The 12,894-nt window shown below is 41.4% G+C and overlaps 1 protein-coding gene across 1 annotated transcript in view; it reads left to right on the top strand.

Annotated features, from left to right (window-relative positions):
• Positions 1–608: 608 nt before the first annotated feature.
• dlgap3 (discs, large homolog-associated protein 3) overlaps positions 609–12,894 on the top strand; it is a gene marked incomplete at both ends in the record, with an annotated part of 40,535 nt that continues 28,249 nt past the window's right edge. The window contains one exon of the mRNA XM_084080386.1: positions 609–729. Within this exon, the coding sequence (XP_083936512.1) occupies positions 609–729 (121 nt within the window). The remainder of the gene's footprint in view (positions 730–12,894) is intronic.

Here is a 12,894-nt window from a genome sequence, read left to right on the forward strand (position 1 = left end):
TCCATTGTGCGATGTCATTCTGGTGCAAAATCTGTTTTAAAGTTAAATAAAGCACTGACCTTTTCATTCCAAATGAGTTTTTCATTCAAGCCACTAACTCGTGAAAAATACAGGCAAGGCCATTTTCTCACTGTCCAATCTGTGCTGTGTGGAATTTATACAACACAAAAGACTAAAAGCAGCAGTTAACGACGATACAGATCACACAACTACTGTAGTTCCTCCAAAGCGCTTACAATGTGCATTAACATTCACCCATTCACACACAGACGGTGGAGGCAACCATGCAATGCACCTTTCACACTGTTAACCCATTTGTGATGATTATCTATGATAGTTTGTATTGTCTGTAGCCACAAGGTGTCAGTAGTGTCAGTAGTGGGTCAGTATCTATATAATGAATGCACAGAGGCAGGAAGTGAGTTCATATAGAGTTCATGCATCTGACAAACATTTGTACACATGTTGTGGTCGATATAAATAAAGAAGCCTATGGAGTTAAAGGACATGGTCATCATTGACTCAACGAACAGAACATGGTACCAGGAGTAAAAACTCGACTTTAAAAAAAAAAAAAGGAGGAAAAAGGAGGAATTGCAACAAGTGACATGGATATCTTGGATAAACCGGAGCGTTTGAAGCTGACTGGGAATGTCGACAGCAATTGGCGATCCTTCAAACAACAATTCCAGCTGTACATCGCGGCTATGGGATTGGAAGAGAAGTCGGGTGCAAGAAAGGTAGCGTTACTGCTAACAATGGCAGGCCCACAAGCTATTGAAGTGTACAATAATCAATCCGGGAACGCATCTGTGTCATTTTAGATGTTTTTGGCTATTCAAAAATAGCAGATCTACTAGCTCATAGCTACAAGCTTGTAGATCTTTTTTTAAATAATCGTGAAAATGTGTGCAAATCTTTGAATGTGTTTTTTAACATACATTTTAACTCAAATATTTGCTTCTGGGGATTCTACAAATAAAAAAAGTTGCTATTTATCAGTGGTTCTCAAACTTTTTTCATGTCAAGGACCACCCAAAATGATATGTATTTGGCCGCGGACTCCCATCTCAAAATATTTTGTTCCAGTGAACCCCCCCTCCCCCAGAAGCAAAGATTTTAGTTAAACATGTATATAATATATTCAGATTTGCACAAATTTTCAAAAAATAATTCACAAAAATAGCAGATCTACAAGCTCATAGCGTGGCACTCGGTGTCGCGCTATGAGCTTGTATATCTGCTATTTTTGAATAGCCAAAGAAATCTAAAATGACAGAGATGCGTTCCCGGATTGGATGGTTTTAAGGGTTCAGTGTCTGCTCAAAGACGCTGCTCAATGACACTTCAGCAGCCAGGAGGGACAGTGACTGAACCGGGAAACCTTCCAATCCCAAGATTGGCTGCTTAACCCCCTGAACCACTACCGCCCTAATAAGTAATAAATATTATGTTCATGGACATAAGAAAAAGGTTTCAAAGCTGAAAATCCAGAGCACATTTCATATCAAGTCTCGGGGGGCATTGACACATTTTACCCCTTGCATTTATCTAATGATGCACTTTTCCTGGAATAGGGGCTGCCTTATACCACTTACAACGCAGACCATCGACTGCCTCTGCAGTCTGCAGTACCACAATGGGCTGTGTGAAGGGTTTGGTTCAAATGCCTGTCTTATACTGTAACTCTCAACAGGGTTGGAACCCTTGAATACAAAGTATAACATGAAAGGCTCAGAGCCTCGCCTCTCACACAGCTCACATCAAAGAGCAGAGGGGCAGACGACACACACGCTCGCCTCTGATCCTCCAGGAGCCACAGACTAGCAGAAAACCAAACCAGTAGATAACGGCCGTTTTAAATCTTTCATTCCCTCTCTCTCTCTCGGATTCTCTCTATCTCTCTCCCTCTCCGACTCTCTCTCTTTCATTTGCAATTTAAAATCGAGCTGATTGACTTGATTGAAGGTTGTTAGGTTTATTTTCTGTTTATATTAGTGTTAGTGGCAGCTGGCTGTCAATTGATAAGGAATAGAGGTCAGTGTCAGTATGATGAGCCGTAATCATATCCACTTTCATTACGAGCTCCAAAATTAGAGAGGTCGCACCATCCGATGGCCACACATGAGTACAGTTCAAAAGATTATGTCATGCCTTGTCAAAATGACTTAAGGCTCAGCAGACAAGTGTGTGGTGCGTGTGTGTGCGTGCGTACGCGTGTGTGTACACTGCACTGTGTACACTGCACTGTGTACACTCGCATACTTGCATGCATGCATGCACCTCCAGGTATATGTGTGTTTTGTACATGTAAATGTGTGTAAAAGTGTGTGTTTGTGTAGATGAGTAATGCGGTGCAGATTATTCTCTGTGATTGCGATTAATGAGATGATGAGAAGTGTGCACTGACAAGCTGCTCATTCTGATTAGAGAGATCAGCACCCTGCGAGAGGCAGAACTAACGTTCTTCGTGAACCTCAACCCCCAGACTCTCCTAATATATCGCAACACTTTCTTGAACCTCTTGGTACAGTATGTTGGTATACCCATGAGAGTGCTTAAATATTTGTTATAATTTAGAAATATTGATGAAAAGCAGTGGTGGAAAAAGTTTGTAAAAGTTACAAGTAAAAGCCCGAAATTAAAAATGTACAATTTTGATTATTATTAAAAAACATACATTACCGACTTCAGCCATACATTTCGGCCATTTGAAAATAGCCTATCTACAAGCTCACAATGCGTGGCTATGCGACACATTGTGAGCTTGTAGATCTGCTATTTTCAAAAGATTTGTATACATTTTATACATTTGAAAACTTGTGAAAGTTGACATACTGCATAATGAGTACTTTCTACTTTTGGTACTTTAAGTACATTTTGATACTAATACTTTTGTCAGTCAATTTTGAATTCTGGACTTTTACTTACAGAGTATTTCTACATTGCAGTATTGATACTTTTACTTAAGTAAAACATTTGAGTACTTTTTACACCACTGCTGTTTGTGTGATGCCATGCTTTCCGCTGTTGAGACTCCAGCATACTGTTTGGTGGAATCCTTTTCATATGAGCCGGGACATGCTGTACACGGTGCTAAGAGGCTGGCTTTTACAATCGTACTGTGATGTGGTTAGGAACCTTGTTTCTCCATGGGCCATTCGTCTTTGTCCCTTGTTTGTACGAGACATCCTTGTCATTCTGCATTCCAATTTCGTACAACACATCTCTCGCCTGAAAATAACTGATTTTCAAACGAAAAATGTGACACATTGTTTGGTACGATGAAATATAAATAAGTCTCACTTCCGACTCTTCCCTCAGTCTAGGATGACTTGCCTCTGGTTGTTTCTCTCATCACTCAGTCTAACTATACATGACTTGTCTGTCATTGTCCTTGACTCGCTAGCAAGAAAAACTTTCTTATAAACTTTTCCTGTCCCTTTGTGTCGCCCCATCTCTGTTACGGTCATCAACCCTTCTCTCTCTCTTTTTCTCTCGCTTTCTCACTGTCACTCTCTCGCTCTCTCTCAATCACTTCCCCTCTCATTATGGATGCTCTCTGAGGGCTCTTGTCTCTGTTGATGGGTGATTGACAGCCAATCCTCACCGCGCACACACACACACACACACACACACACACACACACACACACACACACACACACACACACACACACACACACACACACACACACACACACACACACACACACACACACACACACACACACACACACACACACACACACTAGTGTCAATTGGGTAGGGCAGTGGTTCTCAAAGTGGGGTCCAGATACCCTCAGGGTTCCTTGGGGGGTTCCAAATGGATCCTTACAGGTGCTAATGGAGACAAATGGGCCCTTGCGGATCAATTTGGTTCCATTTGTACACTCTTTGAAATTAAAAAGTTTGAGAACCACTGGTGTAGGTAATCAGGTGTCTTCCTAGCATTTTGTCCTCATTAACACTCATTAGCCATCTTCCTCTCCTCTCCTCTCCTCTCCACTTCTCCCATGATCTTGATGATAGCTGTACCCAGTGTTCCTTGATAAGCCGCAGAAGACGCAATATAGCTTTATTTATCAAGTGCACTTGCGGCTTAATCTCATAATTAACCATCAGCCTGTTTTCCCTAATGATCTGAAGTGTCATTCCTAAATGAGATAACCACCGTTATGACATCAGTCCATAAGTGTCTCCATACACTTTGTCATGACCGGCATCCTGTTAGAGCAGTGTTTTTCAACCGTTTTCATATCAAGGTCAATTATTTATTCGGTATTTGAGCCACGGACTACCGTTTGATGAGATTTAGCCTCTCAGACCCAAAACTTAGAATATACAAACTTCCCAATCCTTGAAAATGTGTGGAAAGAAATTAAGAAATATATAAATTTAAAATGTTCACCTATGCGCAAAATAGGGGCATGTATAGTGTATAGAATTTCACAATGATATAATACATATCATTGCATACAGTATTATAGAATAAAGTGTGCTTATCACAAGGCACACCTGTACTTGTTTCACGACACACTGTTTGAGGAACCCCTGCTCTGGTGTATCGATCCTGTCTCTCTTCTTTATAGGCTGCTTGCAAATGATTTTTTTTAAAGAAAAGCAGACTTTTAGTATTTCCTGCTAAAGACTCTGCTAGGTGCCCCTGAACAAAACCAAGTCAGCATTCCAAAGATATAAGTGAGAGCAATGCAGTGAACGGGGGTGCAGAGAGAAGGAAGAGAGTAAAGCCTTTACACTTTATGCATTCAACTCAATACAATCAATTTGATTCACAGACAATTGTTTTGATATATATGTGGGCCTTTGTCAGGTTCAAATATATTAAAACGTTATTTTATGTTCTACATGGGTTCCTTCAACAATGACAGCTGTCAGTCAGACAGTGGGCTGTTCGTGTTGAGGGAGGACACTAGTCATGCAGCTGCAATTATTTGGAAGGTTGTGAGCAGGATTACGACTTATGCTACATGTTTTAGATCTCCCTCCACACCGCTGATTAACAAGCATAATTTAATCTCCATGCAGAAATGAATTGATAGACCCCATGTCTTGTGTGATACGCGGCCACTTTTTTTTTTTTTTACAACTTTATTTTTAGTATTTTCAGTTATTAAGACATACAACCCCACATATACCCCACCCTCCCCGGTTCCCTCACAAAAAATAAAATTACAACAGTAAAACAAGATTTATAAATGGGGGAGAATAAATAAAATACGAGAGCAGTAAATAGTTGAAGTTGGAATTGAAAACAAAATAGACAAAAAATAAATGAAATTAAAATTTAAAAAAAATAATTCTTAATAAGCTTAAGGGGGTTTCAGCGTATCCAGACCAGACAATTACGCGGCCACTTTTTAATGCCATCTTCCCAACCACCAATTGCAGAAGGTAACGGCAGACTAACATGAACCTTTTTGATTTCTGTCAGGTTGTGTTCCCCCATATACCAATGACTGACACGGATCACTCAATGAAATTAATTGAACGAATGACAACATAAAGTGATGCCCATAATTTGCGCACTGTCGTTTTTCCCAGAAGGCTCCCAAGGAAACGTGTGGATAGGACTTTGTGTTCAGGTTTGTCAGTGTAGAATTCTAGAGTGCAGGGTGGCTACAACAAAGAAAGTACCTTCAACAGACATAAAGGCATGAACACTCAAGTGTGTTGCGGTTTCACCAGCGGCAGTGATAAATGAGTGAGTGACCGTATCAGCACTGATTAATGGAGTTTTCATTATCTCCCATTTTCTCTGGTCTTTTCATCCTCCATCGCACCCTCTCATTGTTTTTCCAGTCAAATTGCACTGGCGATTCACCTCACAAAGAGATGTTGAACAGTGACAGAGCATTTGTTTCCCCCCCTGCACAGCGTCAACTGTGCCTTTCCCTTTTGTTCTTATCCTCAATAAATGTCTTGTGAATATAACTCCATCTTGTCTCTCTTCCAATTCCGTTCCCCACATTGATTCTTAACTATGAATGAACTATGAACGACTCAGGCGAATGAGGAACCTTTTGCATTGAAAGCGCCATCGTTTCAATGCATTGACTTTACTCAGGGCAATGAATAATGTAGGCATTTTCTCAATTATGAAATTCCAATGCTCAGGTTATGGGATATTGCTAAACGTAATATACCAGTGTGTAGTTGCCATCTGTCTTACTGAGAGAGCAGCAATCACAGCACTACACGACACTGTGCAGATCCTGTTTGATAGTTCCTATTAGAGAAATTAAATTACCCCCGCCAGTTAATTTGATTTGGATAATATTAAGCTAATAGGACTATGTAGCGCTCCACTGAATATGAATGGACCATTATGCATGCATACAGTGTTCGAAAGCAGTCTTTGGATGAACGACAGACTGCTTTTGTGGCCCGAACCTCCCCATCTCTGATTCCTTTGACATGCTGTACCACCTACACATATGTGTGTGTGCGCGCACACACACACACACACACACACACACACACACACACACACACACACACACACACACACACACACACACACACACACACACACACACACACACACACACACACACACACACACACACACACACACACACACGCACACACAAACCTGGCACAAACAAGTGCAGTAATAACAAGAGATGGCCACGGAGCAGCGCAGACAAATTAATCAGTAAGTGAAATAGATGACTTTGTCTGGCTGCACCACGCACAGGCAAAGCCTTAATGGAATTACGTACATCGCTCATCATCGCTTATCTCTAGCCAGAAGAAAAGATATGCCTGAATGTTTTGCAGGCTCAGATACTCAGTTTTCCCTCTATTCGTGACATCGTCAGATGCAGTGTCCTCCAGTCAACTGTTCTCCGGGGACATGTGCCTAGTGGATGAGGCCGCTATTTGCTTTCAGATGCTGTTTGTTGCCCCCCCCCCCAAACGCCCCCACTGAGTGTTTGTATGGTTGCCATCTGATCCTCACCTACTTTGTGTTCCAACACACACACACGCACGCACGCGCCCTCGCACGCACACACCTGAGACACAATGTCCTCATATACCCTGATCACACACAACCCAGTTTCATTGTGTATGTACCAAAGCGCCTCAAGCGTGTCAAACTTCATTTGAAATAACACATTTCATCTGCTTCGAAACGCAATGTGCATCGCAGGAAAAAAAACAAGAACAGCTAATTGTTTGATCAAGTGTTTATTTATTTATTTTCAATTTATTTATGTATTTTGCAATTTTCTCCTCAATTTAGTGATTATGCCAATTCCCCCCATGTTTGTGTAATCCCTGTCACCGCCAAACCCCTACTGTTTGGTCTTGGTGAGGGTGTACACATCTCCTCCGATACACATGGAGTTGCCAACCACTTATGTTACCAAGATTGCCTTCTTTCATCTTAGAAATATTGCGCAAATTAGAGCCTATCTGTCGTTGCACAATGCATTGTTTTCTCTCTGCTTTATTATTGCAATGCACTTTTTTTCTGGCCTGCCAAATAACAACTGACAGATTACAACTTGTTCAAAATGCGGCAGCCAGAATTTTAACTAAAACTAAGACGAGGGAACATATTACTTCAGTTTTAGCTTCACTAAATTGGCTCCCAGTTGTTTTAGGGCTGTACTTGTTTATAAAGCTCTCAATGGTCTGGCACCTTTCTACCTCTATGACTGCCTGCCTAGATATGTTCCAAACCGCCCCCTCAGGTCTTTTAGTGCTGACCTGCTCAAAGTGCCTACAATGACATATAAAAAACACTGTGAAGCAGCATTCTGCTTCTATGGGCCGACGGCTTGGAATAAACTCCCATTACACCTAAAACAGGCAGCCTCTGTGGATAGCTTTAAAGGAGACATCCGTTCATTTTTAGTGTTATCTTTGATATGTGGCAAATCACTCACCAACGTAGAAATGCCCATTGAGTTACTCCACAAATCCCTCTGTCGACCCCCACCGTTGGCATAATACGAGGCGCGAAGATAGCCCAAATTCGCCTATTTTAACAAATGCAAAGTCTGTTTTTTTTCTCCGAGCACTCATTGTGGAGCCCCATGAGACCCTTACGGGCGATGAAAGTCCCGATTTGTTGATTTTTAAATCTCTGTGTTGTTATTCATGTCCTCACTGTATTACCTGATTCACTGCCTTTTTTGCTATATATATGGGTGGGTGTTTTCAAAAAGTGGAAGAGCCAATAAGCGTCTGTGAATCACAGGGCCCTGAGCGTAGACACTGGTTGGCTCGTCCACTTATTTGGTTTCTGCAAAATGCCCACCCAGCGCTTGGGGCCAGACCAGTCTGCAGAAAATACATGGTAATGTGAATTCATGTGACTGGGATGGTTTACCTGGCTAGAACATGCTATCCCTCCCTGAAGGAGTTGCTAGTGCCCGCCTCTGCCGGCTTCCCACCCACGAAAACGTCCCAATTGTGTTAGTTGGAGGAGTGCCCGGCCAAGCCGGAGGCACAGCGCAGACACCGTGCAGGAATCGAACCCCAGTCTCCTCAGTGATGTGGGCAGTAGGGTTGGGCAATACTTATATCGATATTGTAACGATATCATGCTATCGACACTTTTTTGAACTAATGACCATATTTTCTAAGTTTGTAAAAAATGAAAAACATGATAAAAAACATGACATGGGGCATTATTTTAAGAAGGTGACGATATTAGATGTTCTGTGATTTTGAATATGGTAATATTGTGATATGGCGTGAAGTGTGTCTTTTCCTGGATCACTTAAGCCCTATGTGAAAAAAGCAGATCTAAGCCCACATGTTGCAATGCAACGCATTGTAAACTTGTAAATCCGCTTTTTAAAATAGTTTCTCCCTAATATTAAGCATTTTAAAGAAAATGAATAAATAAGAAATATTATCATCATAATACAATATTATGTTATAATATCATTTCATTTTGACCATAATCGGCCAGCCCTAGTGGCCACACAGTCGCCCCTACAACAGCAAATTGGTAATCACAGCTGTGCCACTTTAGTCACAAAACACAACAGTGAATGCACCGCGTGACCCGTTTTCATTTAACATGTAATCCCTGCTGTCCAATACACACATTATTCAGCCTCCCGTTGGTTTCAGCAGGTGCATAAACAGTCATGGGCGGTTCATGCTGTGGTGTGTGTGTGTGTGTGTGTGTGTGTGTGTGTGTGTGTGTGTGTGCGTGCGTGCGCGACTGTGCGTGCGTGCATGCATGTGCCTCGAGGCAACCTGGTGGCACATACATCAGTATAACCAGCAGGATGAGGGGCTGCGACTTAGAGGGTCGCCAGCTCTATGCTTACCTTGACAAAAGTGAGTGTGTATGTATGCCTGTGAGAGCACACAAACACACACACACACACACACACACACACACACACACACACACACACACACACACACACACACACACACACACACACACACACTTCTTTTCACTCTTGCTGTCACTTCTCAGCCAGGACACAGCTGCGCCCCTGCTGCCGAGAGTGACAAGATGTCTCTCAGAATAACCATTGTGTGCGACAGCCATTTTGCATGTATACGCGTGCGTGCGTGCGTGCGTGCGTGCGAGTTGCCCTCTCCCACTCATTAACACCTCCTTTGCAGTCAGTATAAGCACAATGGAATAGATGACACCGTGTTGGCTTTTTCACAACGCTCAGATCTGCTCCCGTTTAGTGGAGATGAATTGGTCACACTTTAAGAAGACAATCGTTTTCTTTAGCACCTCAATGTGTTTATGTTGTTATTAAGTGTCAGCCATCTGTTCAATGTTACTGTTCGGCAAAATGCTATTAACATTTTTACCTTTTGGCATTATCCAAAAAGGTTTGTTTGGGATTACATTGTGAGCTTGTAGAATGGCTATTGTTGCAGAATGCTTGTTTTATTTTTACAAACAATTTACAATTACAATTTAGGTATTTAGCAGACGCTCTTATCCAGAGCGACTTACAATAAGCATAGCATCAATCTTTTTATAAATAATCGGCATCGGCCATTTTCTTTTTCTGAGTACCGACAAACCAAAAATGTACAGATGTCAATAAATCTGTTATGATTTCTCAACATCGTCATTTCTATGTCCATGCGCAAGTGCACAGGTTCATAACTTGTAGATGTGTTAGTTTGTTACTGTTTTGTTAGATGCCAAATTATTTTTTAAAGATAATCTTTTTTGATCGACCATCTCTAAATATCGTCCGCTGAAAAGCCATAATCGGTTGATCACTAATTGAAACTATAGGATACCAGGTATACATGAACCTAGAATCTGTTTATAACATGCTATTTAAATTACATTCTTAACATTGGCATATGTATGCCCATTATGACAGAATAAAGGACGATATGTGTGTAAGTGCTTAAATGAACACTCAGGATTTGGCTGTGCACACACACAATGCAAATTGTGCACAATCCAAGCGTACATTTTGCATACTCTGAGTTGGACAACATCAACACACAAATGCACGATACTGATGATAATCTCTTTGCTGTGGTAACATGATCATTGGCCAATCAATGCTATTGATCTGATTTGACAGCGATGCATAAATATCTCTCTCGTTCTCTGCCTCCCTTCGCTTCCCTTCTAATCTGCCGCCGTTCAAAACCCATGTGAGATTTATGCAAATACGCTCTACATGTAGTAACCTAGTTCACCAACTACGTAACCTAGCAACACTGGAGGAAGCTGGTTTTGTGTGTGTGTGTGTGTGTGTGTGTGTGTGTGTGTGTGTGTGTGTGTGTGTGTGTGTGTGTGTGTGTGTGTGTGTGTGTGTGTGTGTGTGTGTGTGTGTGTGTGTGTGTGTGTGTGTGTGTGTGTGTGTGTGTGTGTGTGTGTGTGTGTGTGTGGTGCGTGCGTGCGTGCGTGCGTGCGTGCGTGTGTGTGTGTATTGCTGTAATTGTAAGGACTAAATGTCCTATTGTACAATTTAAGACATTTCCTGTTCCTCACAAGAACAGAACTGGTGGTTTCGTGGTGAAACATATTTTGGGGGAGTTAGGCTTAAAATTAGGAAAGATTCAGGTAGGGGTTATGATTTAGTATTTAGAGGCATTTAGAGGTTAGGTTCAGAGGTTGGAGTTATGCCTGCTTCATACTTAATTGCATGCCCATGTCACGTACCCAAAATAGCAGATCTATAAGCTCACAATGCATCTCAGCATCACCAGCGTTGTGAGCATGTACTACAGCAATTTTCAGTACACGAGACCGGTGTGCAACTAAGTAACTCAGGCTTTAGGCTTAGTGTTGAAAATTGCCCGAAAATGATTATAAATGGCTTTATAAAATTGCCCTCCTAAAATGTTGACGTCCTCCCGAGTATAGTATTACAAACGTGTGAGTGTGTGTTTGGCAGTGGTGGAAAAAGTACTACATTTCTTTACTAGTAAAAGTATCAATACTGCAATATAGAAGTACTCTGTTATGTAAAAGTAAAGTAAAAGTCAGAAATTCAAAATGTACTTGGGTAAAAGTACAAAAGTATTGGCATCAAAATGTACTTAAAGTAACAAAAGTAAAAATGCTCATTATACAGAATGTCCCACTTTTTTCAATCTTTTGAAAATAGCAGATCAGCTAATTTCAAATGGGCAAAATACGGCTGAAGTGGTTTGTAATCAAAATCAAAATCTACAAAGTAACTTGTGACTTAAGTTTTTAAATAAATGTAGTGTAGTAAAAGTACAATATTTGCCTCTGAGATGAAGTGGAGTAGAAGTAAAAGTACAGAAAATTGGAAATACTCGAGTAAAGTAAAAAATACCTCAAAATTGTGTACTGTACTGTAAGTACAGTACTTGAGTTAATCTACAAAGTTACTTTATACCACTGGCGTTTGGCTGCGTGTCTCCATCTGTCTGTCTGTTTGTGCAAAATTTGCATCTATGAGCAGTCGGCCACAGCTGAGCTCTTTCGCAATATCCATTTGGGGGCATTTGGAGGACGTCTTTAGGCAAGCTCTCTCCCAACGCTCAACAGATCGCAGATCGCCAGGAAGCTGCCAGAACATCCAAATAAATACTGGTAACGTTCTGAGACAGAAGTAGCCCTATCCTTCTTGCTGCATGTTGTTAAGATACTGCTACTAACCCATTCAATTCGGTAACGCATCTGTGTCATTTTAAGATTTCTTTGGCTATTCAAAAGTAGCAGATATACAAGCTCATAGTGCGGCACTGAGTGCCGCGCTATGAGCTTGTATATCTGCTATTTTTGAAAAATCGTGAAAGTTTGTGCAAATCTTCGAATATGTACTTTTTAAAGCGAACGTTTGTCAAATGTTTTTGTCCAGGGACCCACAGAAGCCAAGATTTGAGTTACAACTGTTCGCTTTAAAAACGTATATATTCAAAGATTTGCACAAATCTTTACGATTTTTCAAAAAATAGCAGATCTACAAGCTCATAGTGCGGCACTCGGTACCGCGCTATGAGCTTGTATATCTTCTATTTGCCCTGCGCCTCTCTTTTGTATGGCTGAAGCGCTCTCCATTGTTCTGAAGCGGTTTTGTCATTGTTCACTGTTCTTGTGTCAGATGTAATATAGCAGCTGTAGCTAAAGTCTGTCTCTCTCTCTTTTTCTCTGGCACTGTGTCGCAGAGCGATAGTCATGGTTATCAGTGATGAATTATTGTGAAATAGCGGCGTCAGGGAAATACACTGGGGTTCAGGGTCAGACACGATCCATGACTGAGAGAGAAATGCTCGAACAAAATGCATTCTTGACTGTGCGCGTGCGTGTGTGCGCGCGTGCGTTTGTGCGTGCGTGCGTGTGTGTGTGTGTGTGACTTGTTGACCTGGGGATTGGTTTTCTACTTTGAGCTGTGATTTCAGTTTGAGCTCAGATCTCCTGTGTTCACACCCT

Source organism: Gymnoscopelus microlampas, assembly GCF_963454915.1.
Source record: "Gymnoscopelus microlampas genome assembly, chromosome: 15".
Taxonomy (NCBI): domain Eukaryota; kingdom Metazoa; phylum Chordata; class Actinopteri; order Myctophiformes; family Myctophidae; genus Gymnoscopelus; species Gymnoscopelus microlampas.